Source organism: Setaria viridis, chromosome 9, assembly GCF_005286985.2.
Source record: "Setaria viridis chromosome 9, Setaria_viridis_v4.0, whole genome shotgun sequence".
Lineage (NCBI taxonomy): Eukaryota > Viridiplantae > Streptophyta > Magnoliopsida > Poales > Poaceae > Setaria > Setaria viridis.
The window spans coordinates 1,324,518-1,352,091 of NC_048271.2; the positions used below are offsets into that span (position 1 = coordinate 1,324,518).

Sequence of the window (27,574 nt, forward strand, 5' to 3'; positions counted from 1 at the left end):
CTCCTCTGTTCTTGCAAGGGAGTAGCAAAGCTCCCGGATCTGTGCGGCGATCCTGCGGAAACCGCGGCCGGAAATGCCGGCCTCGGTGCGCTCCAGTTCAGTTCTTTGCCTGATCTCTACAGTGACCAGTGGCCACTGCTGATGACGGCATGGTTTGTTTCGGCTTCGCTGTGGTCTGATGTATGCCTGCGTGGCTGTGTCTGCGTCATGGTTGACCTGCTGATGAGGTTTCCTCTGGTGTACGTGGGGCATCTCATCTGCTGGTTTTGAAATGTTTTAATCCTTGGATCTGTGAAGTTTGAAAGGTATGGATCACTGCATCTGCTTGCTAGTACATCAGTCTATTGTTGTGTCAATCCTGGTATGTGCTGGAATTGTCAGCAGCTCAGCACCCATACTGGTGTTTCCTGAAAGGGAAATTCCATCACTCAGCTGAGCAGTCAACACTCCCACTGCTGAGCTGAGTGTTCCCAGTCACACTTGCTAGTTGCTACTGCCTAGTAGAGTACTTTACCAGGCCATGGAGTGTGGATGTTGCCGTGTGCTGCTGCTGGGATTGGAAAGGTTCTTGGGAATTTTTCCTCTTCTGGAGGGTGCATAATGCTCCTGGGGATCTTGCGATTGTTCCATCTCTGTCTCGGATGATCGATTTGATGTTAACAAATAATGCGCACGCTTGTGGCCTGTGGGTATCTTGTGATCCCGGTGGTTGGGTTGTTCCATTTTGTTCTCTTCCTGCGAGGAGTCCATGATTTCGTTTTCCCTTGTGGCGAAACAGCGCCACACGGTCCTCGTGCTGCCGCTGGTGGTAGCGCCTAGACAGTGACAACGCTGGTGTGGCACGTTCCAAGCGGTGTGACTCTGAGTGACTGATGATGATGCCGTGGCGCATGATTTGGTGATGGTTGCTAGTTTTGGGATGGAACCGAGGCCGAAGCCACGGTTGCTTTCTTTGGGTGGGTTGATGTCATTGCCCTATGGAAAGGACCGAAGTGAGGTGAGTCCTCTTGGCCTGGCAGGGGTAAAGGAGCGAGGCGAGGACAGGGCAAGTGGCCACATGGCAGCGAGTTGCCGCCGCGTGGCCGTACGCCGTGAGCACGGCAGGGAGTCATGGCATGGGTGAGGGAGGGTTAACTATTTTTTCTCTGCGTCTCCATCCATGGCAGGCTGCAGCAACAGCTACAACATTTCGGTTGCCTCGATGGGCCCCCAGAGCTATGGACGACAGGCCATGGTTGATTCGTTCCTTTTTGATGAGAAAGCTCGTTCCTTCTTCAGTCCAAACATTTCTGGCCCTAGTCTACTGCGGCTGTTTGTTTATACGAGTAGACGTGACGGAATTTTCGTTTTGAGCAAGGCCCAAGCGACTAATACCTTTATGCTGGGCCATAGCTTGGTTATGTATGGTTAGACGTAGCACAGAACCTGGCTACTTGGTCTTTCCCAAATTACTTCTTTCGCAGCTCGCGCCTTTACCGCCTTTTTATTTCTATGCACAAAACAAGCAAACATTGTAGTGTAGTGACTGAATAAGCTTTTCCGGAGTAAAGCTCCACGAAAGAAGTGCAGCAGCATGTTTTGGCATCGGATTTTTGTCTAGATGAAGAGTCTGAGACGTGCCTTTGCTCAGTATTTGCTCAAAAGCATTGTTTTTGCATCGATTTTTTGTGTAGAGGAAGGAACAGAGACATGCGTTTGCTCAGTAGACGTGCTCAAAAGCATTGCGCAGTTGCGCACTGATATGAAAAGTTGCTTTCCGGATAAGTTGCTCGTTTGACAGTATGACATTCTTTTTGTTGAGCTGCGTGGTTATTCTAAATTGTAATTATAGTGGCTAATGTTTGTAATCCCTCCAGAGGGCCATGAGAAGTTCATTTGCTAAGTTCAGGGTAAAATGGTTTGGATTTTGAATACTGCCATTGGGTATCAAGTGTATGGGTTTCTGACCATAGGACATAATGAAGCTTCAACCATGGAACCAAGTAGATGAGAGGAAGAGATGTAAACACCATAAAAATTAGAACCTCATGGGATTTAAGGGGGCTGACTCGGATTTTCAATGGCACCATGAAGTTTTGTACCCATGAAGGTGGAAAAAAAAGAGCTCCCCTTGCTCCAAAGGGGTCATGAACGCTATATCAGACTTGAACCTTTCATGAAGTCGAGGCAGGATCAGAATTTAGGGGAGGCTTGCTTCTTCTTCCTCCTCCATCTCAATCCCTTCTTCCTATTTTTCTCCTTCCTGTTCCTCTCTTCTCCTCCTCCTCCTCCTTTGGTTCTAATGGAGGTCTTGGCAGTATTGGGGTTAGAGCCTCCTAGGCCCTAGTAGCCCCCTAGATCCGCCTTTGCTTTCATGTGAAGATGACAAATGAGAACATTAGCATGCTATCTACTTGATCGTATGACATTTCATCGTTTTATAAAAAGAAAAACTCTAGTCTTTCTTTTTTCCATGCTCATTCTTCTTCTTCCTTGATCGCTCGTCTCTATCTTACCCACCACACCTATTTGCGCACGTGGTCGTATTCAAATTCCTACATATGTCATATTATTCTTTGTGTACCTTATTCATGACTTATGCTCTTTGTCAATGCTAACATAATTTCTTTTTGAACAATTCAATGCTAACATAATTATACACCCATCATGTACATTACCTTTTTCTTATAACCATGCTACCAAGATAATCAATAACGTCCAAGTCATGTCCAAATTCTTTTTATTTATGCATCATGAAGCACAAAAAGGAAATTATACAGGCCCCCTTCTCCAATGGTATTGTGACCACAAGATCCAACCTGAACCTTTTATGAAAAAATGAGGATGGTTCCAGACTAACATAATTATACACCCATCTTATAGTTTCACACACTCACCCCTCGTAATCGTGCCACTAAAGATGATCAACAAGTGCTCATGCGCCATTATTTCCCAAAGGAGGTACTTGATAGACAAATGCTTAACCAAGCGAGAGAAAGTCGCCAAAATGTGCCTAGGCGAAGAAAATGGGCCGGGGTTGCTCCCCGGTTTTCCGTCACGGCTCATGCTACCACCACGCGGAAAAAACGGACGGGGAACAGGAGGCCCGGTCGGAATTCAGCAACGGTGACTCGAGGAAGAGACACAATACACCCGCACCGGCGCCGTGCCTAGTGCCCACCGCTCTCTATTCTCTGCCTGCGCGTTTCTCCTCTCGGCTCCTCGTCCTCGCTCGGCTGCGCTCCCTCCCCCTCGCTCCCTCGCTCGTCTCAGATCCAAACCCCCGTATTAAAAAGCGCTCAAAGCCACCAAAACCCTAACCCTAATCACCCCAATTCCCCAATCCCCGTCCCCGCAAAAACCCTAGCCCAACCCCACCTACCCATCCCTCTCGCCGCCGCCGCCGCCATGGCAGGCTCATCCGGCGGCGCTGCGTCCTCCTCCCGTACGGCGCCCGAGAACCGATTCTATTACCCTCCCCATGTGCGCCGCCAGCAGCAGCAGCAACAGCAGCGGCTGCAGGGGCAGCGGTCGCTGTCCCCGTCGCTGTCCCCGTCGCCGTCTCCGCGGTCAGCGAGGCAGAAGCCGCCGCCGCCGCCGGGGGCAGTCGCCGTGGCTGTGGCTGCGTCGGCGGATATAGACAGCCGGATGGATTCCGACGACTCCTCGTCGACGACGTCGTCGAAGCCGTCGGTGGCGTCCACGGCGACGACGACGACAAACACCGCGGGTGAACTGAATGTGATCACGGCGGGTGCCGCAGCGGCAGAGGAGGCAGGGAATTTGGAGAGATTTCTTACCTCCACGACGCCCTCAGTACCCGTACAGTACTTGTCCAAGGTATTCCGGGGCTTACTCTCTGCTACTTCAGTAGACTGCAGTGTGGTAGTATCCGATGTGTTTGATAGGAAGGGGATCCGATGGCATTGTTTAGTCTTTATGGCATTTATACTGCATTTGCAAAGGCAAGCAGATGATACTGGAGAAACACTGCAATTAAGATCAGAGAGCGATTCGTAATTTAGAACTTTGTCTGAAGTACTCATTTAACTCTGATTGATAGTTATGCATTGAAAGCCACAATCTTTCTTTGATGTCAAACGAAGATGATCATAACTATCTGTGGTAACTCGTTATTGACTGGTAATTGCAAAATTGTTCACCACTGCTGCTTGGTATAGCACTTTAGGTCTTAGTTTTAAGCTATGTTGTCAGTGACCATAATGGTGAAATGGGAAAGGCACACTCTCAACCTTCCAATTTCTCAACCACAGCTCAACCTTAATACAAAAGTGTTACTTTTGCTTGTAGATTCTTCAAAGTAGTACATTGCTCGGGACTTGTGGTCTCATCTGCAGTATCATGTATTGCGTGTATGCATATCCATTGCTATCTCTGGATTTTGCATTTGTGTGAACTCTGACGAATAAATACACACTGCACTTGGGAAGACAGAACACCATATTTCTAGGCCGCACAGTGATGTTTGTACTATATTCTTCATGTGTGACAATTTTCAGTTCTTTGGTTGAAAGACCATTTCCATTTAAATAATCGTCTTTCTGCTGCTGACCAGCTCCATTTTTTTTTTTGCTGCAGACAAGCCTAAGGATGCGGCGAAGTAGTGATGCTATGGATTCACGGCCTTATTTCTGCCTTGGAGATCTTTGGGAATCTTTCAGGGAATGGAGTGCTTATGGGGCCGGTGTTCCACTAGTTTTAAATGGCAGTGACTCCGTGGTACAGTATTATGTGCCATATCTTTCTGCTATCCAACTGTATGCAGATCCATCCAGACCTACTTCAAGAAACAGGTACATCCCGATATCTAGAAAGTTTCCATCGGACTCAAACCTTAAGAGAGGCAACCTGTTTATGAAAATAGTTTCAATTGTCTGTCTTTGTTTATACTTCAGTTAGTATGAGCTTAGGAATTTTCATATATAGTAATAGAAAACTAAGTGAATACTGTTGGAATGGTAAGAATTGTACACCATGCATTTCAATAGTTTCTGTTACATCTGTGTCAATCTATATGAAAAATAAATAACTATGCTTTAATGCTATTGTACTAGAGCTTAAGGCAGATTTAGCAGTCCAAACTTTTTTTTCCAGTTATTTTGCCTTTACCCTTTCAAGGAAAATTATCTCACGTGTCACTGAGGTTTAGTAACATGATTTTTTTTGAGAAATTCTGTACGTAACAGCATTTTGAAGATTTATTCTATGTTAATTTGCAAGAATGATGAGATGAGAGTTGATAGCTTTAGTAATCACGTGATGTCCGGTAGGAATGGCATTTCTCCATGCGGCTTTAATTCAATGGACATTGATGGAAAGAAATGAAATGGAGTAAAAATGAGAAAAAATTATGAGTAGAATAAATAGTTAAATACAACCAGCACGCTGTTCAGTGTGGTGCTTTTATTACCTTGGTGATGTCTTTGATAGTGCATAACTTTGTCTAGTTAATTTTCTCGCTTACTTAAGGCGTCCTGGGGATGAAAGTGATGGGGAATCTATGGATACTAGCAGTGAAAGCAGCAGTGATAATGATGTTGACCGGCTACGAGTCTCATCAGTGGAAGCTACACATCGGCTGGAAAATGGTGGCCTACAAAGTGATGATTGTGAAACTGACGCATCTTCAAGTTTTCCAATATTTGAGTATCTGGAGAGGGATCCTCCATACGGTAGAGAACCGCTGACAGACAAGGTAAGTTTTTTTTTTAACCAATGTTTACCAGAGGTGTCCTGTGTATAGAATCTAATAACGATGCATGTCTTTCAGGTATCAGCTCTTGCGGATAGATGTCCAGCTCTGAAGACATTCAAAAGCTGTGATCTGCTGCCATCTAGCTGGATGTCTGTTGCATGGTATGTTTCAAATACTATTGTTTGTTCACTCAATTTTGACTTCATTTTAGCAATGGTGATGCTTATTTCTTCATTGCCATGATGCAATATGGTTCTCTATTGTTGTACTAACAATGACGTATGATATGTGTTGCGGGATTGCTACTAGTTTCTGGAGGTCATTGTTGTGTTCCAATTTCTACTTGATATGTGTTGATCTAAGTTTTTGAGGCCCAGTTTTTCTTGTGATTTAGCTGTAATATAAAATCCTTATAATTGGCAGACCATATCTTCATTAAGTTGATCTCATTTATTTATTCTCAACCAAAGATCTAGTTGCCATAAAGTCACACTTCCTTTTTCTGTAGACCATGTTTTAGTTTGTAGAAACTGGAATGATGTTGTTGCAGAGTCAGAGTTATGACATTTGCCAACTGTGCTGGCCCATGCAGAGGATGCCTACCAGTTGCAATGCCTAACAATGGCTTGCCTGCTATGCTGAATTTCAGCATAAGACACAACCTGTGTAGAAGAGCAACGCTGCTAACCTGGTGTTGCTATGATTCTATACGTTACTGGTTTCATCCTCATGCTTCCAATTGCAGGTACCCCATATATAGAATTCCTACAGGGCCAACATTGAAGGATCTTGATGCCTGTTTTTTGACGTTCCATTGTCTAGCAACACCTTGCAAGGGTAAATACTAAGTGCCTTCTAGTGCCATGTGGAGTAGGGCTTTTACTTTGCCTCAGATAGATGGCAGTGGCACCTGTGTGACATTTTGCCTTTGTAGATGCAACTTTAGATTGCATTGGTTGCAGAGTTTTTACTCCCGTTGTTGTTGCAGATTGTGACCCTTCTACGCCAGCATGTCCTGGATTTGGGGGAATCAACCGCAGCGCAAATGCAACAGGGAAACTATCGTTGCCTACCTTTGGGCTGGCACCTTACAAATTCCGTGCCTCCATTTGGGCATCTGATGGAACCCAAGAGCGGGACCGCGTCACCTCACTGATGCAAGAGGCTGACGGTTGGCTCCGCAGAATACAAGTTGACCATCCAGATTTCCGGTTCTTCGCCACCCATTTCAGCACGACGTGGAGATGACTCATGACTGTAAATGGTTGTTAGTATAATGACTAATCGCCGTCTGAACTGAACTGGCTTCAGCACACCTTACCTGTGGCGCATAGAGACCAAGTGCCCTTTTGAAACGGGGTTTGTACGAGTTAAAAGCCTGCATGCTAATCTCCAATAAGTTGTATGTTGTAGGTATCTTTTGTGGGGAGGTAAAGGTGGATGGTTGAAAAGGGAGAATTGGAGACGTGTAGAACTGAAAGAAACAAAAAAGGAAAAAAAATAAAGATTTTCCATTAGAGTTGGACAGCAAGATGTGCCGCAGTGTATGCACGTACTACTTGATTATCTGATTTGCTGTCTGATTCACCAGAGATGGCAATATGGCATGTAATCCCCTGCCGATTTTGCATTGACCAAAAACGCGCAAGCTAGTGTAGGATGGTTTTATATTTGCTCTTCACATTAGAATGCTGTTTCCGGATGCACCTTTCTGCGGTTTTCATCACTCATCGGTTCTCTTAAGAAATGCGCTCCAAATACATGCTAATGTTGTTTTGTACCTTGAGGTATATGCTGTGAAAATAACAAGGAACATTGTGTCTGAAGGAGATGCTAGCGCGCGACTCGTTCCGCTTTGCACCCCAGCTGTGACCTGAATCTGGCAAAAGGATCACAGCTGCGGGACGGACGGGGCAACCACTGCTCCTCCACTCCCGCTAAAATAATCCGGCGTCAGCTGGGAAGATGCGAGAGAGAGAGAGGCCTCGCTCAACGCAGCGTGCCGTCCTCACCTGCTTGATTTCTCTTTCTCCAGCCGCGGCATGCCATGCCAAGCACCAACGACAACGAAATCCTCACGCCTCGCTGCGTCGTCCCGTCGTGGCCGGCCGCTAACTCCTCTCTACATATTACTACGGGCCTCCCCGTGTGCAACCAAGGCTAGCTCGAGCCGCGCGCAACAAGGCGCTGCGCTCCATGAGGGACCTGGAGGAGTTCCGGGGCGGCAGCGAGGGGGAGCGCGGCGGCGCGGGGCCCCTGTCGTCGTGGTGGTCGGGCGACCCGGAGGCGAAGCGGCGGCGGAGGGTGGCGGGGTACAAGGCCTACGCCGTGGAGGCCAGGGTCAAGGCGTCGCTCCGCAAGGGCTTCCGCTGGATCAAGGACCGCTGCACCGGCCTCGTGCGCCGCTACTGACTCGCCGCCTTTCTCATGGCTATGGCTTGGATGCTTTAACCGTCCGGCGTGCTCTTTACATTAATCAATCTGTGTGTTTTGTAAAGGTTCGTGCGAGCTTGTTTTCTTTTTTTCTTTTCTTGCTGTTTTGTAACTCTCTGGTTATTATGGATGCAACGCATTGATTTGAACGCAAGGCATCTTGCTAAAGGTGCTGCACATCAAGTTGAGCATCTCAGCTCCGTTTAGGGCTACATTTGCCGTCTCCCACATCTCGAAGAGGATTCGAATCGTGGGCCTCGTGCGCGACTTCCTCCGTTCCAAACCGCTGGGCCGGACTCCGGAGGCCCAGGTTGGCGAGCTGACCAGTCTCCTCCTGCATGCTGCACCTGGCCTGCAGGACTGCTTCTCGGGTTGCTCAAGCCTGAAGCGGACAGCCGAGCAGAGTGGCAGTCAGCCAACCGGAGACAGAGGCAGAGTCAGAAGGCCCCAACCCCGAATCGCTCCGCTCCTAGCCTCCTACTCCTACCAGGGCCCTGAATCCCTCTGATCCCTGCGCTTCACCAATTCGAGTTCGAGTGATCACGTTTATTGCAAACAGTTGAAAGGTTAGAGCGGTGAAGATATGCTTTGCAAATTGTAATCTTTAGCTTGAAGAACATTAGTAGAACAGTAAGATCACATGGTCATCGCGTTGCGTGCTCCCCCCGCATTGCATTTTGCGTATCGGCGCGCATGGTGCTGCCATCTTTTTCAGAGTGCCGCTGCCGCTCACGCACCGGCTGGCTCCTTCGGCATGAAAAGGTTGCGATCTCTCGCAGCATCTCCAAGGCTCCAATGGCCTAGAAAGCAAATAAAGGCCTGCCTTTGCTTTGCTCCATGAAGAAAAATGGGTAAAAAGTTTAGGGAAGGGTGAAAACAGCTTTTCACCGTCACCGTTGCTTCTCTCTGTGGTGCCACTACCACTGCTAGATGCACACAACACCAACTCCCCCCACTACTCCAACTGAACTTGTGGGAGGCTCCTCAAGCTGCCTGCTGCAAAGATGCAGGCGCAAATGCTACAGTGTACCAACCAACCAACCAACCAACATCTGCGTACACGTGCTCTTCTACACCCTCTACCTTATCGGATGGATCAGCTGGGGATTAGCGGGGTGGCAATGGATTCCCGTGTCTGCTTTCGGTAGCCGGCTAGCCGCTAATGCCGTGGTTGTTGAGGTATCGAGCACACGCTACTGTGTATCCTTTAGCTCCAGCAGCGGCGTCAGGAATCGACCGTGCCCTGGGCGCGAGGAAACCCCTGATACTGATCGGAGTTTTTAATGCGCGATCCATCAGTAAGAACAGCTCTCTCCTCTGCTCGCTCGCTGCTTTTGTTGCGATGATGGATGGCCTGTGGATCGAGTCAGGCGGGCCGCTGTCTTGTCTACAGGCGCGAGCCAAGCGAGACGCACGGCGTGGCTTGCAGCCTCCTGCCCTCGCCTCTGCACTGGCCTTCTTGCGGATGGCGGTGGTTGAGATGTTCAGTCAGGTTCAAGCATACGTCTCGACCCAGATTCCGTGTCAAAGACAAGACCGATGACGACGTGGACGCACGTACCACTGCACTACATCATTCCTACTACCAGTATATGCAATGCCATAGAGGATCGATGGCATCATCGCGCGCTCGCGAGGCGGTTTTTGGCGCGATTTGTTAGTAGGAGGATGCGTGATGATGCCCTTCCTTTTTCCTTTTTGTCCGGCGCGGGGCGCCCTGATGGCGCACCGCCACCAACCATGGCCGCACGTTCCCTCCACGCCGCCGGCCGTCGCCGAGGGCCGCCGCGGCGTGTGCTTATCCCGTCTTACCTGGATACAGGATACTCCTCCATGATCTTAAGCTGCGGTACTTGAGTAGTAATACAAACATCACTACGCGCCCCTTCAGATTTTGGGAAATGCTGAATTTGAGCTCATCAATTTCGTGTGTTGACTCTCAGGAGTTCAGGTAACTTTGGCAGCTGAAAGCTAACAAAGGTGCCAGTAGAATTACTACCGGTCAGGTTTTTGATAAAAAGCTTGGCAAGCTCAGACACACACTTTGGTAACAAAACCAAACTACCCTTAAACCGACCAAAGTACCTTGCGATGGTAATTTTCAAATACGCAAAGATCTCCAAAACGTTGGAAAAAAAATGCTATAATTTCGCAAAAAGGTGGAGTAGTGGGAATCAGACGCTGATCACCACTACTCCATCCATCCGACACTGAACTAACGCGGTACGCTATTGCACTGTGCACCAGTTAATACCTGGAGGAGATCTAGCATTGATCTAGAGCCGCCATTAATCTCGCTTTTCCTTTCCCTTCTGGAATTCCAATGGGCTCCACAGGACATTGTCCTATCCCAGCAGCCAGCACCAACAAACCATTCTTTTTCTCCCGGACTAACTGCCTAGAAACCTCCAAAAACCTGGCGCCAAATCATCCAATCCCGGACGCCCAAATCCCGTTACTTACATCACCAAAACAACCAAACCGATCCCAAAAAGGCCCCCCAAATTTCTCCTTTTTCAAGAGCGAAACCCAGCCGCGACCGCACCAGACGAAGAGTACACACAGGTGGGAGTGAGAGAGAGAGGAGAGAGAAAGGCCCGCCTCTCCTTTTCTTTCTTCTCTCCCCTCCCTCTGTCCCATCTCTCTCCCCCTCCCACCTCACGCAGCGGCATTAATGGATTCCGCAGCCGCGGCCACCTCCCGCCCCCGCGTCCTCCTCCCCGCATCGCCGAGAACCCTAACGTGACGCCCCTCTCCGCGCCCTCGCACGGATCCTACTCCGCGGCTCCCGTTTGCTCGAGGTGTTCGTTGGGGGAGAAAAGGTCGCTGCTTTGGGGAGCTTCCGAGGCGAGGGAGGCACGGCCCAATGCGGCTCGATCCGGATTGGTCTGCGCCGTGATTTTGCTCTGGTTGGGCGCTGGCTCGGTGAATCCCGCGCCGTTGACCCGTGCTGCTGCTGCTGCGTCGGAAAGGTTGGATCTTTATGGCGTTCTGTGACATGGGTGCGGGTGACTTGTGGATTCTCGTAGTGGTTTGTGTTGGGGATTACCTGCATTCTGGTTAAATCGTAGAAACTTGCTGGTAGGATGCGGGAGTCAGCTCATTGTTAAAGAATCTCTTGGTTTTCTTGCCAGTTTTCCTGGTCAAATTCGGAATAGGGACTAGGTTATGGGAGCATAGACTAGGTATTGGTGCTATCTTGATTAGCTTTTTGAAGCTGCCATGAGACTATCTTGATTAGCTAGTCTACCTGCATTTGGGCTAAATGTGTTTACCTCTCTTGTATTCTGTTGATTTTTGAGCTTATACGAACAGTTTTATTTGCAGGTTTATATAGTGAGGAGAGATGGATGTAGAGAAACCTGCTTCGAAGGGGCATGGATTCTTTGGCCTCTTTGATTGGGGCAAGAAGTCTAAGAAGCGGCTCTTTGTTGGAAGCGCGAGCAGTTCTCTGGATCCGAGTAAGCAAATTTGTTATAGGAGAGTAGTGATTGCTGCATACTGGGTTACATCTTACAAGGGGTCTGGCTAAGTTTATATGCTAATTTTTCTTTACAGAGAATGCTGGAGATGGGAAGGATATTGATGACAGTACAACAAGTACACGGTCGAATTCGGTAAGTACTCTTCCTCAAATTTTTCCCTGTGCTGTTCAGTGTGTTACTTAAAGTCCTGAATGACTAAAGCTCTGTGTATATGACAGATCCTTGAAGATGCGCCTAGCTTGAAAGAAAGCAGTGAGCATAGTTGCTCATCTTCAGTAATTGATGAAGAAGCTCAGGCGAGGAGGTGTCCCACTGTTGTGGCTAGGCTTATGGGTTTGGATTCCATGCCTGTGGCAAGCCCATCTGAATTGAATCCCATGCCATCCACAGCGCAACAACCCTTCCAAACCAACAACCATGATGATTTTACTGGGAGAAGTTATGTTGGTAGTCCCCATAAGATGCCGGGTAGTCCTATTGATCGGTTTAAAATGGAGGCACTGCCTCCAAGACTTGCCAAGAGGACACTGTCTGTTGCACAATACAAGTTATTGTCTCCCATGAAGAACCCTAATCATATATCCAGCCGAAATGCGGCTGATATAATGGAGGCAGCATCTCGGATCATTAGGCCTGGACTTGAAAACATCAGTTCTTACAGAGTCCATGATGTTGGGCACACAAATGCTGCGCGTGCCTACAACCCAGGAGAGATCATAGGAGTCCAACAAAGGTCACAGAAGCTAAACGAAGCACTAAGGAAACGTGATGGGCCTGCATCTTTTAGGCCACCAAGCGGAAAACCTTTGGATGGAAGATCGAGAAGTTCAGAGGGCACCTCGTCTTCCAGGATCTCACAGTCAAATGGATGTGCCCCAGTTGGCCCCAAGGTCAAATCCGGCAATAGATCATCAAATGTTGCTCAAGCTATGCATGCCCAAGGAGGCATGAGAAAAGGCAGTAGAAAGCTTGAAACTCGCAGGAACCCTGAAAATAGCTTGGTCGAGAGAAATGGGTTGCACCAACCAAAGGATAATAATCAAATGGGCTCAACAAGTTCTTCCAGTGTGCTTGTGCCAAACAACAGAAGGCAGAATACTATGGCTAGCAAACACAAGGTGAATTCAAATCCAGCAAACCCCAGTAGACAACGGAGCAATATACACCAAATAAATGCCTCTCCCAGAAAGGCTGGGGCAGCCAGCACATTTGCTGGAAACAATACTCAAGGTAGCAGAAAGATGGACTTGCAGCCAACTGCTCGAGCAAATGTAAGAAATGATTCCATAGCCAAGGCAATCCCCAAGCCAAGAAGGTCACAAAACAGGAGAATGTACTCGGATACAAGCCAGTCAAGTGATAGTGTTAATTCTGACAGAAGCCAGAGGCGGATTCGGCACAATATTGTGATAGATGAACAATCGTCTTTTTCAACAAACAAAAAGAAAATCAGCACTGAGATTGTTTCATTCACATTTACCTCACCAGTTGACAAATCATTACACGGCGTCCACTCCCCCAATCATTCAGTGGAAAAACAATTTATAGAGAATCTGAACGCTGTGTCAACTTCAAGCAATACATCAAACACTAAACTTGATGTCATTGATGGCGATTATTTGGGACTCCTGTTGGAGCAAAAATTGAGAGAGTTGACGTCAGGTGTGAGATCGCCCTACTTTAATCCAGCCAAAGGTGTTAAAGTGCATGGCACTTCAACAGCTTTGGAAGATACGGCATCAGCATGTGAAACATCTAGCATTGCTTCTACTGATTATGATAGGGAGTCGATGCAGTCTTTCAATGATGGAAAAGCTACTCTCCCCCAGACAGATCTTGCTACTAAAAGTGGCCAGGTATGGTACATCATTCTCGGGCACACTTCTTCCAGTCACACCCTTTTGTCAGCACCATCTTATGCATATTAATTTCCTAGTTCTGAGCATACGATGATTGTTACTACATCAGATCAAACTTGAAAGTGTTTCTTTAGGCATACATGTTTCTCTCCATGTGACACATTTAGTAACACATGTGTTTAGCTTATCTTGTACTTGAGGTTTGGAAAGACTTATTTTTTTGTAAATGAAGGTTGGAAAGACTGACTGTACATTATCTGATAATACATTGAAAGATGCATATATTTTATTCTTGTAGAAAGGAGAGGCGTGTCTGTGCTGCTCACCAGTGATAGTTTTATGCCTCTAATGACTTGTGCGTTAATAACAACAAACAACTTTTGTCAATGCTCGTAATCAGTTTCCAGCTCCAAAACTGCACCTCTTTGTCTGGGTAGGTTTCCCTGGTGCACTTTACTTGGGCAGCAGAAAGGTGCTACTGATAACAATGTATATGTTTATTTAGTTGAATGGTTTAAGTGATAATCTTTCATTTTCCAGTACAATTAGGTGCGTATCTTCCATTTTTCAGTATAATTAGGTGCGTATCTTCCTTTTAAGTAGATCAGGTCCCTGTTTACATCTATCTATTCTAACTGAGGGTGCAAATAATCAGATAAGAGCAAAGGTAGAAGCCTTAATTAATGTCATAGATCAATATGTTTGAAGGAAATTCAACTTTGTCGTACTGGGTTAAGAGTTGAACAGTTAACATTCTTATTTTCTGCCCAAAAGCTGTAAACTTGATACCAACAAAGAGGACTGTGTCAATGTTAATGTACCATAACGGGTTAAACATTCATCTATCTGCTGACATATCTCCCTTTAATCAGTCATTTCAACCTGCGAAGTATGATCGTGATGTCACGGATCGAGCAGAGCTAGAGCATCTTCGCCAAAGTCCCCACTCAACGTGGGAAGCTTCTATTTCGATGGAAACCTGTAGCTCATCAGAGAGCTTGAGGAGTGCAAATGGTAAATAGAGTAGCTTGGTTTTTACTGTTATAGAGTTATGGAGCTTCCTCATATATTTTCATGTTTTACTTTTTGCAGGAACAAGAGTATTTAGTTCAATCGAAGGAGCAACGACTTCTGATTCAACACACTTCAACAAATTCCTAGAAGCAGATGTCTCGTCAGAATATTCTGACACAGCCTCATCAATCACAGTGGCGACAGCAGAAATCCCTCGATCAGAAAGTAGCAGCTCTTGTCATATGGATTATAGACAGGAGGTGGAGTTTATAAGAGAAATCCTGAATGCTAGTTCCTCTTGTTTGGAGCGGTTTGGCGATTCGGATATTTTGGATCCACATCTGTTGGAAGAACTGAATGGCAATACTAGGTTTTTGGCTGGTGAAGATGGCAAAGGTTACAGATTGAGGCGGAGGCTGCTATTTGACTGTGTCAGTGAATTATTGACTGTGAAATGTGCATACTACTTCAATGCTGGCTATGGCTCATGGTTCATGGGGATGGCAATCCTGCAAAGTTTGTCAGCAGAAGAAATCCATCGAGAGATGACCAGCCTGAAGGTTGCCGAGGAGTGGATGGTGGATGAACTTGTGTACAGGGAAATGAGTAGTCCTCTGGGGAGCTGGGTGGATTTCAAGATGGATTCATACCAGGCCGGCGGAGACATAGCGGCGGAGTTGTTAGGTTCCTTGATCGATGAAGTGGTTGTTGATCTTCTGACTAGCTTGTTTTTATAGCAGGCGTTGATCCCCTCACTAACGATAGCAGTTGACAGCCACAAGGTTTTTGTTCCATGTGTCGTCTTATACTGTACCTGTATATCGGTAACTTGCTCCTGCAATTGTGTAGCGTTTATTAAGATGAAATGTCGCTAACTTACCATTATCCAATGACTGATTGATGTCTGCCATGAGTGGGGGAAAACCCACTCTTGAGCTGTTAGACGGGCAATTTTAGCAGTTATGGGGAAAATCACTTTCATACTGGCTAGGTGTTGGTCAAATTGTGGCCTATGAGTTTTCATGGTGCACGAAAATTTTGCAAACCATGGCCCATGGATATGAGTGTTCAAGCTATGAGTAACTGTATGGGATGTGTGTTCTGTGTGAAGTGGATCAATACTGAAATTGTTCTTTCTCCTGAGTGATATAATCTGGTCCGGCTCTATGTTGAGCTGTATACATTTTTCAGCTGTATAATCTGGTCCGGCATTGCGGTGACACTACTGTACTGGCGTTTTTTTTTTGAGTATCTGTACTGGCGTTTTTAATAATAGCAATCTGAACAGAAGAAGCAGCGGGTGATCGATCCTCTGATTCCTGCGGCTGTGAATTTTGTTGTTGGGTCAGTAGCCCATGTGTATACCAACAACAGGTTCCTCGGTGAACTCCGTTGCTTATGAGCCAACACCACACTCCGGTCCTGCATTGTTAGCAAGCATGAAAATAGGAACAATCGAGACATAACTGCTAACAACAACAACAACAATGCATTCTTTATTAGATCATCATTGCTCACGAAATCAGGTGTTACATGTGTGAGAAAAGAATGAATAAAATTGCGCTAACACTGTCAGGAACAAACAACAATACACGTTTACAACTTGTTGCTCTGGGCTAAATCTAAGCTACACCTTTTGCATCAGAAAACATCTACTGATCGTTGATGAACTCCTCGATTAAGGCCGGATCAAACTGTACGAGGGGCTTCGATAAGATCAGTTCCACGTACTCGTCATCCATCGGCGGACACGCCAACGCCAGGCCGCACATGTCGTCGTCGTCGGTGAATGCACTCGGTGTGCTGCTTCGCTCGGGTGACGGCGCCTGGGCGCACGAGGCGGCGGCGGCGCTTTCCGTCTGAGCAGCGCGTGGCGGCACGGCGCGGGCCGCCGAAGAACCCAAAAACTCGTCGAGGCTGATCTCCATTACATCGTCGTCGTTCGGCTGGTCTTGGTACTCCGGCGCTGCGGGCTCGCCGCCTCCCGGCAAGTTCTCTGTCTTGAAGTAGCTTAGCAGCTCCAGCTCGTCCTCCAGCATCTGTGCGAACGACATGGCATCGTCGTCCTCCTCGTTCGTCTCATATAGCTGGCGCTGCCGCGCTCTGGTCGGATCCTCAGGGTGTTCGACGGCGTCCGCCTTCCTCTTGCGGGCCGGCGACGACGCCAAGGCGCAGCGCGACGACACGTCCGATGATCCAGGGCCACCACGGGATGACTTGTACACCTTGCAGAGGAGCATGTCGCCGCCGCCGTGCTCCTCGGCGATGCCGTACTCCACCATCATCCACCCCGGCTTGATGATGGCTCCCGACGGGGTCGTCTCCCGATGATGGCTTCCAGAAGTACCCGCCGGCGCTGCCTTCCACCGTGTACTTGGTCTTCCCCGGGTTCCAGGCCCCCTTCTTCTTGCCGTCGGCGCCGGCGACCGTCCACGACCGCTGTCGGGAACAGCCGCGTCGCCGGGGCGCGTTCTTGCCGCCGACGTGTCGCGTGGGGCTGAAGGAATACCAAATCCCGCCGTCCGTGGGGTCGTGCTCGCGCACGAGGTTGTAGGGGTGCAGTGGTCGGAGTAGACGTCGGTGTCGTGGACGCAGTCGCCGCCGACACCCTGCTTGCCGGCGATCTTGGGGCGGAGGTAGTCGTCGATGAGGCTTTCGTCACTGGGGGCGCAGTGCTGTTGCAGCTCCATCGATCCCGACGATGAACGATGGATCGGTGGTGGAGTTGCCTCGACCGGATGTGCTCCGGCGCGGCTACTCGACGGGAGGAGGACGATCGATCTCGTTCTTGGCGATGGCGACTCGATCTCGACTGGAAGGGGATGCACTACCGTGGGCGCCTTTTTATTGACGGAGGTATCTGCAGCGTAATGGCGTCAACTCAACCCTGCAGAGTCGGAATCAAACGAACTAGTGCTGAGTGTCGGACTGAAACGCTGCCACGATTATCTGCAGTGATAAGTTGCAGCGATTATCAATCAAACTGATCAACTGATGATTAACCGCGCGTCAACCTGAGCAGGGTCGGATTCAACGCAATCGTTTAATTTGCCGCTCCGCAAACATCGCAAAAGATCCAGCCGTCAATGGCGAAAACTTGGAAACTTTCCATTCCGTAGCAGAACCACGTCCTGTGTGTCCGTACATTGCAGTTGACGAGTGGATTCAGATTGACGCGACACCCAAGTCTTCATGGCTTTAGAAGCGCCGTGCACATCTTCTGACCTGCACCTACGATCCAATCGCCAGGAACCAGACCTTCTCACCTTCACCTACGATCCAATCATCCCCTCCTCTATCTCGCCGAGAACCAAGAACCTTCTGACCTTCATCCACGATCCGATCGCCCCCTCCTCGTCTCGCCGAGAAGCAGCTCGACTTCGATGGCTGCCGAGGACACCGGCGACGACGCGTCCATCGCCCTCCTGCACCGCCTCCGCGCCGGCGCCACCGTCCACTTCGTCCACCACGTCGACGTGTGCTCCGCCGCCCCCGAGGACCTCGTCGCCGACCTGGAGCCGGCGCCGGGAACCAGTGTCTGGTACTTGTACTGCGTCAAGAAATACAAGAGCGCCCATGGCAGGCCCGGCGGGCACAGGCAGCGCGCCATCGCCGCCAGCGACACGTGCTGGCACTCGGAGGCCGGCGCCAAGGACGTCAAAGGATCCCAAGGCGGCGGCACGGTCTGCAACCTGTCCTACGGCCGCAAGGACGGCCGATCCTTCACCCGGCTCGGATGGTGCATGATGGAATACGACGACGCCACCGGCGGCGGCGACCACGTCCTGTGCAAGATTTACCGGTCGCCACGCGCGCAAGGGAAGCCGTCGTCCGCCGCGTCGAAGACCTCGTCCGGATCCAAGCGCAAGGCCGGCGGTGAGCACACCGAGGCACGGCCGGCCAAGTTGTTGCACGAGCAGGACACCTTCTTCACCAACGACTATGCTATGCCATCCACGGTGGCCCAAGTCAACGTCGGAGGCGAGGAGGAGCAGCATCTAAGCACGCAGGACGGCGAGTTCGTCCAGACGATGTACGGTCTGCTGCCGTCGGTGGTGGCCCAAATCAACGTCGAGGAGTGGATCAGAGGCGCGGAGATGTTTGGAGGCGATGAGGAGCAGCAGAGCAGCAAGCCGGAGCAAGACGACTGGTCCGTCAAGGTAGCGCCCCTGATGACCGAGGATATTGCAGTCGAGGATTATTTGCTCGCCCCGGAGACGACGTCCGGCGAGGCCAGCGGCGTGCCAGCGACGCTTACACCACCGGACGACGCCGACCTCTTCGATGTCGAGCTGGACAGCGAGTTCAGTGTTCTACAGGAGCAGCATACTTGGCAGATGCAGCAGCCGCACGCGGCCGAGGCGGATCCCATGGCCGAGTTCGCCCATAGTCTCCAGACACCGCGTGCAATGGCGATGGCATTGGCATGCCAACATCAAGAGAGCTACTGGATGATGCAGAGCTTTCTTCCAGGACATCCCTCGTTTCTGATGTGTTCATGAATTCCATTCTGATGTATCTGCACGCTAAGTTTCTAACTTTCTATGCATTAGGTTGTAATGACTCTACTTGCTTAAGTTCCCGTCTCATCGTGTATAGTTGACAAAACATCAACTTTGACAAAAGTAGCGTAGCTACTTTTACTGTGATTTACGATCGCAGGATGCATGAGTAGTTGTGTGAATGTAAACTGTGACAACTGACAACAGTGGTGTCGTACGAAATAAAAAATGTGCTTGGATTTTATATAGTTGATTGTGTGTATTTGTTCATGTTCTTTCCTTGTAATTCATCATGAGATCGATAAGATGTGATGAACACTGAATGTTGGTTTCGTTGACGCATTTGGCCTTTGACATCGGAGAATCTATCCGTGCTTCGACAATCAATTCGAAGTTGTTCAGATCATTCAGTTGGTCATATGGATTAGCGCACAATGTCCAGCGCTGCCTCGAGCCCTCGACAATCCCAGTGCACATCAGGGTGTCCCTTTGCCTCTCTCAGTTCTTCAGAGCCCGGTCTGATGGCCATGCCTGATCCCAGTGCAGACTGCAGACCAGAAGATTGAATACTCATTTAGGCAGGCTGTTGGAACGGAGGACAAATGCATTGGAGTCACAAGCTTCTGTGTAACAAATGTGAATGACAAGCACGTCCAGCGTGGACAACCTGAAGCCAAAAATGCCACGTTGTCTGCCGCTCGCTCGATTCGGAAAACACCATCTGCTGCTGTGCTGCATGAATGGCTGCTAGTCTTTTTGCACGATTCCCCAGTGGAAGACAGATCGATGCGCCATGCACGCGATGTTGTACAGTGGCGTTGGTCGAAGGCGAGTGACGCAACGTCCAACTAGCTGCCTGAACGCCGGCGGTGCTCCGGCTAGCCGAGGCGGCGTCGCTGCGACGACCGGGGGAGGACGGTATTCGAAATACCGACCGGGGGTGGACGGCCCTAGTATCCTTTTAGCCGTTGGATTGGCCTCGTACGGTCCAGATCAGGCGGACGGAGGACTCGGTCGTCCTTGTCAGGGAGGTGCGGTTGCGCGGGAGCTGGATGCCGCCAGCGCCATGGCGGAGGCCCGGCGCACCCTCTGGAGCGTGGTGGAGCACGCCCGCGGGCTCGTCATCCGAGGAACGCGGGGACGTCGTCACCGCTTCCTTCGAGGTGCCGGTGCGGCGCTGCCGGCGTGCCGCCGACTCGTACCTCCTCGTCGCCGCCGGCGCGGGCTTCCTGTACTGCTCCGAGCTCCATCACGACGCATGATCGAAGTGGATGGTGAGACATCCCACATGGACATGAATCCATGAGCTGACTGCTGGGGTCAAGCTCATCAGCATGGTGATCCGGAGCACTGGTTCAGCTTCTGAAGAAATCTTCTTGAGATTATTCAGAGTGTGTTTGGGGGCTTTGCCAAAGGGTTCGAGCCATCAGCTGACTAGTGCTTGTTGGACGATTCACTTGTTAAAGTTTACTTAAAGTTCTGTCAGATAATACAGTACAATGCAGATTCCTAATTCCAAAATCTTAGCGCTCACAATCTTGACTTGACATAGAATAAGAGAGACACAGTACAATTCCTGATTTTTTCTGCCCCGAAAGGATCAAAAGCTTTGCCATCTAGATGTCGTGAGGCGGCTCGGTGCATGGCTGCTGCATCTGCACCAGGACTAGATCCACAAGGGCGTCTTCAAGGCCGACGTGCCTCGGCGTCGGCGGCACCACTCATTCAGGCCGAAGAAGCGTGGACCAGACATCACCCTGCAAAAACCGAGTAATTGGAGCCTGTAAACTGTAAGCACTAGTGTCAGGTTCTAGCGCTATCACTCTGTTCCAGGAACGAATTCACTTGCCAGAAGAATTCGAACGACGAAATGAATTAGAGCTCGATCAGGCCTGTGGGTTCGTCAGTTCATTCGTTACGACTTATGCTCCATTGTTGAGTCTAGATTGCTTCTCCAATTGTCCAGTTTTTCTTTTCCACCAAACTGTTTTCTTTAAATTACTGCAGACAAAACCTGTCTGTCTCTGCTTAATGGAGGTTTCAGCTACCGTGAAGGCCGAAGGCATTGTTGTTCCAGCAACTGCTGTCATGCTGAGTCTAAAGCATCGATCAGGCTGGCATACCTTTCCCAACGTAAGTAAATTTCTGAAGTAAATAGGATGGATGACATTTGCATCCTTTGATTGATCAACTACCGTGAAGGACAATAGGATGGATGACGGTGCCATACTTCTTGATGTGTCTGGAACTCTGGGTAGGTTCCAGTAGCGTTCTTCACCATAGTAACGATGAATCACGTTCTTCCCTTCGCTTTGCCATGAACACCATTTTTCTATTTGCCATTCTAGACCACACTCTACACTAATACATGCTAAACTGCTAATTGTAGCACACACCAACTGCATCAGTGCAGTGAAACTGGCTTATTCCTGGGTTTGCTAGAAGACCAAATAAAACATTTATTATTAAGGCAATACGCAGAATCCGTTGTAGTCTAGCTGGTTAGGATACTCGGCTCTCACCCGAGAGACCCGGGTTCGAGTCCCGGCAACGGAATTTTTTCATTGAATAATCTACGAAATGTTTTTTCCTACTTTCTTCGAATGGAACCTGCATTTTTGTACACGGCTGCAACATATTTAAAGCGGTGGGCTGTACAGATTCTAGAGAGACCTTTTTTTTAAGGCTGACACCTTCTAAAACTGTTGGTTCAAGTTGCTATCAACAACTCACTTTAGCCGGAGATGTTGGAGAGCCAGGACGCCATGTATTTTCATCTGTGAGAGAGGGTGTTTGGGAACACCCTATTAAAGTTTAACATCTGTCATATCGGATGTTTGATGCTAATTAAAAGTACTAAATATAAGCTAATTACAAAACTAATTGCACAGATGGAGTATAATTCGCGAGACGAATCTATTAAGCCTAATTAGTCCATGATTTGACAATGTGGTGTTACAGTAATCATTTGCTAATGATGGATTAATTAGACTTAATAGATTCGTCTCGCGAATGAGCACAAGGTTCTGCAATTAGTTTATAATTAGATCCTATTTAATCCTCCTAATTAGCATCGAAACATCCGATGTGACACTGTTAAAGGTTAGCACCTCGTATCCAAACAGTCCCAAAGTCAAAGAAACTTTTTATGAGACTACTCATGGCATTGCTATACCATGATTTTGGTATGAAAATTTGCTTCACCACTTAACAAAGAAAAATGCGTCATGACAATTTTTTTATTGAGATGAAACATCTATACGTATTGAACTAACATTTGGACACGTTAGATGGAGTTGTCCTCCAATTTGTTTCAGATAGGCCATGCTTACTCTACACGTGCACTCCTTCCTGGCCAAGAAATCAAGTTCCAACTCAACCATAGAAAAAGAAAAAGAAACACACAAAGTCTCAGCAAATCTCACGACCACAAAAGGCAAGAAAAACGGAGCAAACCCCCGAAAAGACCTCCAAAAATTTAGGAAGACCAGCCGCACGCAGTAAAAGGAGGGTCCAAACCATAACCCCGCCGCCCGCCGCAGCCATCCCCTTCACCCACCCAGCCCAACCGAATCCACCCTCCTCACGCCTTGCTACTTCCCCCTCCAGCTCCCGCAGGAAAATAATCCAATTCCTTTTTTTTTTAATCCCAAAACCAGCTAGGCCGACGCCGCCTTCGAATCCAAGTTTTACTAGGACTCGGCGGCGGCTCCGCTTGCCCACCACCGCGCCGCCATGGCGCTGCTCGTGCGCGCGCGCCTCTCCTCGCTCGACGACGACGACGACGACGCGGCCACGGCGTCCTCGCTGTCCTCGGCGGCGTCCTCCCCGCCGCTCTCGCCGCTCCCGGCGTCCCCGCCGCCGCTGCCCGCGCGCGCCGCGGTCATCGGCGCCCCGCGCGTCGCGGCGCAGCTCTCGTCCGCCGACGAGGACGTCAGCGAGTCGCTCGACGACGACACCAGCTCCGGGGAGGACGGCGAGCTGGTGGAGGAGGTCTCCAACGGCTTCTTCTTCGCCGTCGCCAGGGTGCCCCCGCCGCCGCCGTCGCCACCGCCCGAGGACCCCAGCGCGGTCCCCGGCGGCGAGACGGCGGGGTCCGCCGCCTCTGCGTCCGAGAGCGGGGACAGCTTTGGCGCCGCGGAGGGGTCGCTGGAGGAGAGCTTCATGAGCTCCAACAGCGTCTTGGAAGTGCTCGACGCCGGAGCAGGGAGCGGATTGGGCGGTGTCATTGAGGATGGTAATGGTACGGGCGTCGAGGGATCGTTAGATGGGAGCTTCCAGAGTTCCAGGAGCGTCATTGGCGCGCTGGATGGCGGGGAGGCTGCTGAATCAGGTGATCTGGTGGATGTTACAGGTGTTCCTGTCCTGATTGATGATGAGCAGGGGGTGCAGGATGTTGGTGCTGAGGCTGTTGATGATGTGGCGCCTGAGCCTTTCATGCCTATTGCTGGGGAGCCTTTGGAGGGGGAGAGTGTGTCTGATCATGAGGTTGCTGAATTGCTTCCTGTTATCGGTGCTACAGAAGGAGAGGATGCTGGTTTTGGACTTCGGAGCGATGATTCTGATGCAAAAGGTAGTACAGCAGAGCATGTGGCAGTTATGGATGTTGAAGATGCTAGTCCTGAAAATGTTGCCACAAGGGATGGTGCATCTGACACTGTGGAAATCCGTGATAATTTTGATGAACCAGAATCTGTTGCATATGACGGTCATAATAAGGTAGACGAGGAAGCTGATGGTGACCATGAAGCTTCGGATGATCTTGCATCAATGCCAATCTCCGCAAGTGATGATACTGTGGACCTTCTGGTAAAAGAACCGGAGGACAACGTGCCTGCTTCCAAAGGCACACGCTTTGGTGTGGATGATTCAGATGATGTGGAGGTAAACGGCGATGATGAATATGAAGAGGAGGTGAATGGAAAGGAAATCGAGCTTTTTGATTATGCAGCTCTAGTTGAACTTCTAAGGGCCGCAAACATCTCATCAGGACAAGGCAAGGCCAAGGTTTTTCCATTTGAATCTTCTGAGCCCAAGCATCTGCCTCCCACTGTAACCAGCATTCCTAGGACTGACGTGGCTTCTACAGAAAGAGATGACCCTGAGAAAGAGATGACCGATGAGGAAAAGAAGATATACAGAAAGGTGGACCTGGTACGAATCAAGTACATGCGTCTCATTCATAGATTGGGTTATGATACTAACCATCTGGTACCAGTGCAAGTGCTGTATCGGCTTAGTCTTGTTGAAGGTTTCAGGCGTGTTAGGATGGCAAACAATTCCTCTGAGCTCGAGAATGCCTGGAAGAGGGCTTTGCAGCTTGAGGAAGAGGGAATTGAGGACCTTGAATTCTCCTGCAATATTTTGGTCCTTGGGAAGACTGGGGTGGGGAAGAGTGCAACGATAAATTCCATTTTTGGCGAAGATAAATCCAAGACAAATGCTTTTCTACCGGCAACATCATCTGTGAAAGAGATTACTGGAGTTGTTGATGGTGTCAAGTTTCGTGTCATCGACACCCCTGGACTTGGGACTTCGGCCAAGGATGAAAAATCAAATCGGAGAGTGCTCAACTCTGTTAAGAGGTATATGAAGAGATGCCCTCCTGATATTATTCTGTATGTCGATCGGATTGATACCCAGCGACAGGAAGCAAATAGCCTATCCCTCTTGCGAGCTATTACCAGTGTGCTAGGCCTGTCAATATGGTCCAGGACAATTATTACTCTCACTCACTCAGGAGCAGCTCCCCCTGAAGGCCCTAGTGGTTCCGCAATGAACTATGATATGGTTGTGACTCATCGAACTCATGCAATTCAGCAAAGCATCCGGCAGGTAACTAATGATCCTCGAATTGAGAATCCAGTGGCTCTTGTGGAGAACCATCATCTCTGTCAGAGGAACACAGAGGGTGAAAAGGTGCTTCCTGATGGCCTTACTTGGAGGCGTCTGCTCCTCCTCCTATGCTACTCAAAGAAGATTATCGCTGAGATTGAGAGTCTCTCAAACCGTCGTGGTTCTTCTGCAAGTTCCTTAGGTCGCTTTTTTCAAGTGCCTACACTTCCTTACTTCTTATCATGTTTGTTGCGATCTAGAGAGCACCCTAGGAGTTCCAATGACCGTAATGCTGGGAGTGTGGATTCAGAGCTTGATCTAGATGAATTGTTGAATGAGGTTCAAGAGGATGAAGAAGATGATTACGATCAGCTTCCTCCCTTTAAGCCACTAAGTAAATCCCAGGTTGCAAAACTCTCGAAAGAGCAACAGAAGTTGTATTTTGATGAATATGATTACCGAACTAAGCTTCTTCAGAAAAAGCAGCTGAAGGAACAAGTCAGAAGATTTAAGGAAATGAAGGAGGGCAATGACAATGATGTACCTTCTGAGGATGGTCATCCTGATGATGAATATGATACAGATAGATCTCCTATGCCAGACTGGGCATTGCCATCTTCGTTTGACTCTGATGATCCTGTTCACCGATATCGGTGCCTTGAACCTACACCGAACCTTCTGGTTCGGGCTGTTAACAACCCTGAGGTATGGGATCATGATTGTGGTTTTGATGGTGTGAGTGTCCAACATAGCCTTGATGTTGCTAACAAGTATCCAGCTTCCCTCTGGGTTCAAGTTAACAAGGACAAGAGAGAGTTCACCATTCATATGGATTCCTCAATGTCAGTTAAGCATGGAGATCATGCCTCGAGCCTGGCAGGCTTTGACATCCAGACAATCATGGACCAGCTTGCTTACACTCTAAGAGGGGAGACCAAAGTCAAGAACTTCAGGAAAAACACCACGACTGGTGGTTTATCCGTGACTTTTTTGGGAAATACCGTGGTGACTGGAGCGAAGTTTGAAGACAAGCTTTCAGTTGGCAACAGGTTAACACTGGTAGCCAACACTGGTGCTGTGTCCGTGAGTGGTGATTCTGCATATGGGGTGAATATGGAGGCAACTCTGCATGAGAAAAGTTATCCTGTAGGTCAAGGGCTCACAACTTTGGGTGCATCCTTAGTAAGGTGCCATAAAGAATGGACCATGACTGCAAACTTGGATTCCCAGTTCTCTGTTGGGAGGACTTCAAACATGGCAGTTCATGTTGATTTAAACAACAAACTAACTGGACGGGTGAGCATCAAGGCTAACACTTCAGAACAGCTGAAGATTGCCCTTTTAGGTGTCTGTTCAGCGACAATGTATTTGTGGAACAAGATGCATCCTGGTGCAGATGCTAATGCTTAAGTAGCACTGGTTAGTAAGACAATTTTGAAGCCTAACTTTTGTATCCTCTTCTTGTTCCTTCTGTTGAGTTTCTACTTGTTCAATGTTAAACAACTACTGTTGAAGCTTCTCAGTCGTACTTCCATTCAACTCCTTCCCAGTGTGTTCCTCACTACCATTGGCTAGTGTAATTCATTTCTTGGAGTCATGTATAGTTAGGCTGTAGTGTGTAGAATTGTCTAGGTGTTGGATATCAGTCGCATGTTTATCCTTGTTCATTTAATCTTTTTGTACTCACAAAATTGCATATAAATTATAAACCAATAATTACATCTCTTATATGAATGGCATACGAATCCCAGTCATACTGAATTGTCTCCAGTGAAATGGCTAAAGACCTATGTTGCGCTAAGTGGCTAAGGAACTGTATTGGGCTTATAGTGGATAAGGAGCTGTCTCGGGCTCAACTGGCTAAGGCACTGCATTGGGCTAAATGTTTACCAGACTAACAAATCATCGACTATTTTTTCTCTTGTTATGAGTTACGACATGTACCACTCTTTTCCAAATGCACTTTCTCCCCTTTAGAATTCAGATTGTATTTCTGTTTGTAGGGTCTTATTTGGCACCCTTTTTTTTCCCAGATAAACAGTTGCAATAAGTTCGCATGAGTACCTGTTCTAAAGTAAACAAAGCCACAGTGGAATAGCTGGTAAAACGTATTTTAACCTGTAAAATTCTTCAGTCATGACATTGGGATAGCATCGCATTGTGAGTTACGTCATGGAAAGTTTGACTGGTGGTGTCTGCTTATTGAATACAACCACCACAATAGCTTGTTCAGTTGAATCTAGGTTTATCCATATTTCATTGAATCCTTGATCAAAGGAGTAGCCAAAGCTTTGCCTTGATCTAACTTCAGAAATCCTTTGAATTTTCTGATACATTTAAATGTTGCTTTATTCAGAACTCCCAAGATCCAACCATTCAGAGGTCGGTGAGCGCATCATTTTCCTCCCAGCTTGTGAGTAAAGAAGGGGAGGTTGCTGGAAACCGCAAGCTCTGGGAATTCGCAAGGAACTGAAGTTGAACCATCACTTTCTGTCAAGAATCAAGATAAGTCTTAGTGGTGCTACCAATTCCTTTTTTAAGGTTAGTGGCTTAGTGCGCAGTTGGTGGCCAACTTCATGAGCGACAACTTATTTTTGTCGAAAATTGTAACTAGTAATTTAACTGATAAATCGTAATACCAAAAAAGTTACTGTCGTTTTTGGTCTCCAAGAAATCCAGATGTGGTGCTGGGTAAATCTTTTCCTTTTTTCCCCTCGGCAAAAGCAAGTGATACAATCAAAATTTAATCTA

General features: G+C 48.5%; 3 protein-coding genes and 1 non-coding gene across 6 annotated transcripts; all 4 read left to right on the plus strand.

Annotated features, from left to right (window-relative positions):
* The first annotated feature begins 3,132 nt into the window (after positions 1-3,132).
* LOC117838201 (uncharacterized) lies at positions 3,133-7,226 on the plus strand. Of its 3 annotated transcripts, none has more exons than XM_034718133.2 (6): positions 3,133-3,819; positions 4,579-4,793; positions 5,512-5,695; positions 5,771-5,856; positions 6,441-6,532; positions 6,684-7,226. In XM_034718133.2, exons 1-6 carry the CDS (start codon positions 3,388-3,390, stop codon positions 6,941-6,943), a joined length of 1,269 nt encoding a protein of 422 aa, XP_034574024.1. In that variant the 5' UTR covers positions 3,133-3,387; the 3' UTR covers positions 6,944-7,226. The 3 variants fall into 3 exon arrangements, with proteins under 3 accessions (XP_034574024.1, XP_034574026.1, XP_034574023.1); XM_034718135.2 differs by having other exon boundaries at positions 3,134-3,819; positions 5,515-5,695; XM_034718132.2 differs by having other exon boundaries at positions 3,139-3,819; positions 5,470-5,695.
* A 3,473-nt stretch (positions 7,227-10,699) lies between these two features.
* LOC117838199 (uncharacterized) lies at positions 10,700-15,371 on the plus strand. The gene is made up of 6 exons (XM_034718130.2): positions 10,700-11,100; positions 11,456-11,589; positions 11,687-11,745; positions 11,832-13,469; positions 14,345-14,486; positions 14,565-15,371. The coding sequence occupies exons 2-6, from the start codon at positions 11,475-11,477 to the stop codon at positions 15,221-15,223; spliced, it is 2,613 nt and encodes an 870-aa protein (XP_034574021.1). The 5' UTR covers positions 10,700-11,100; positions 11,456-11,474; the 3' UTR covers positions 15,224-15,371.
* Positions 15,372-21,471: 6,100 nt separating this feature from the next.
* On the plus strand, positions 21,472-21,544 carry TRNAE-CUC (transfer RNA glutamic acid (anticodon CUC)). Its single transcript has one exon. It is a non-coding gene; the product is annotated as a tRNA-Glu (tRNA).
* Positions 21,545-22,542: 998 nt separating this feature from the next.
* LOC117836844 (translocase of chloroplast 101, chloroplastic) lies at positions 22,543-27,478 on the plus strand. Its single transcript, XM_034716359.2, has 2 exons — positions 22,543-26,242; positions 27,180-27,478. Exon 1 carries the CDS (start codon positions 22,724-22,726, stop codon positions 26,231-26,233), a length of 3,510 nt encoding a protein of 1,169 aa, XP_034572250.1. The 5' UTR covers positions 22,543-22,723; the 3' UTR covers positions 26,234-26,242; positions 27,180-27,478.
* Positions 27,479-27,574: the final 96 nt, after the last annotated feature.

What these genes read in the sequence shown, in the direction of transcription:
- LOC117836844 (XM_034716359.2), top strand. Translation starts at nt 22,724, where the DNA reads ATGGCGCTGCTCGTGCGCGCGCGCCTCTCCTCGCTCGACGACGACGAC.
- LOC117838201 (XM_034718132.2), top strand. Translation starts at nt 3,388, where the DNA reads ATGGCAGGCTCATCCGGCGGCGCTGCGTCCTCCTCCCGTACGGCGCCC. An exon ending in AGACCTACTTCAAGAAACAG is followed by an intron (nt 4,794 to 5,469) that starts GTACATCCCGAT and finishes CGCTTACTTAAG; the next exon opens with GCGTCCTGGGGATGAAAGTG. An exon ending in GAGAACCGCTGACAGACAAG is followed by an intron (nt 5,696 to 5,770) that starts GTAAGTTTTTTT and finishes CATGTCTTTCAG; the next exon opens with GTATCAGCTCTTGCGGATAG.
- LOC117838199 (XM_034718130.2), top strand. Translation starts at nt 11,475, where the DNA reads ATGGATGTAGAGAAACCTGCTTCGAAGGGGCATGGATTCTTTGGCCTC. An exon ending in CAAGTACACGGTCGAATTCG is followed by an intron (nt 11,746 to 11,831) that starts GTAAGTACTCTT and finishes TGTATATGACAG; the next exon opens with ATCCTTGAAGATGCGCCTAG. An exon ending in TTGCTACTAAAAGTGGCCAG is followed by an intron (nt 13,470 to 14,344) that starts GTATGGTACATC and finishes CCCTTTAATCAG; the next exon opens with TCATTTCAACCTGCGAAGTA.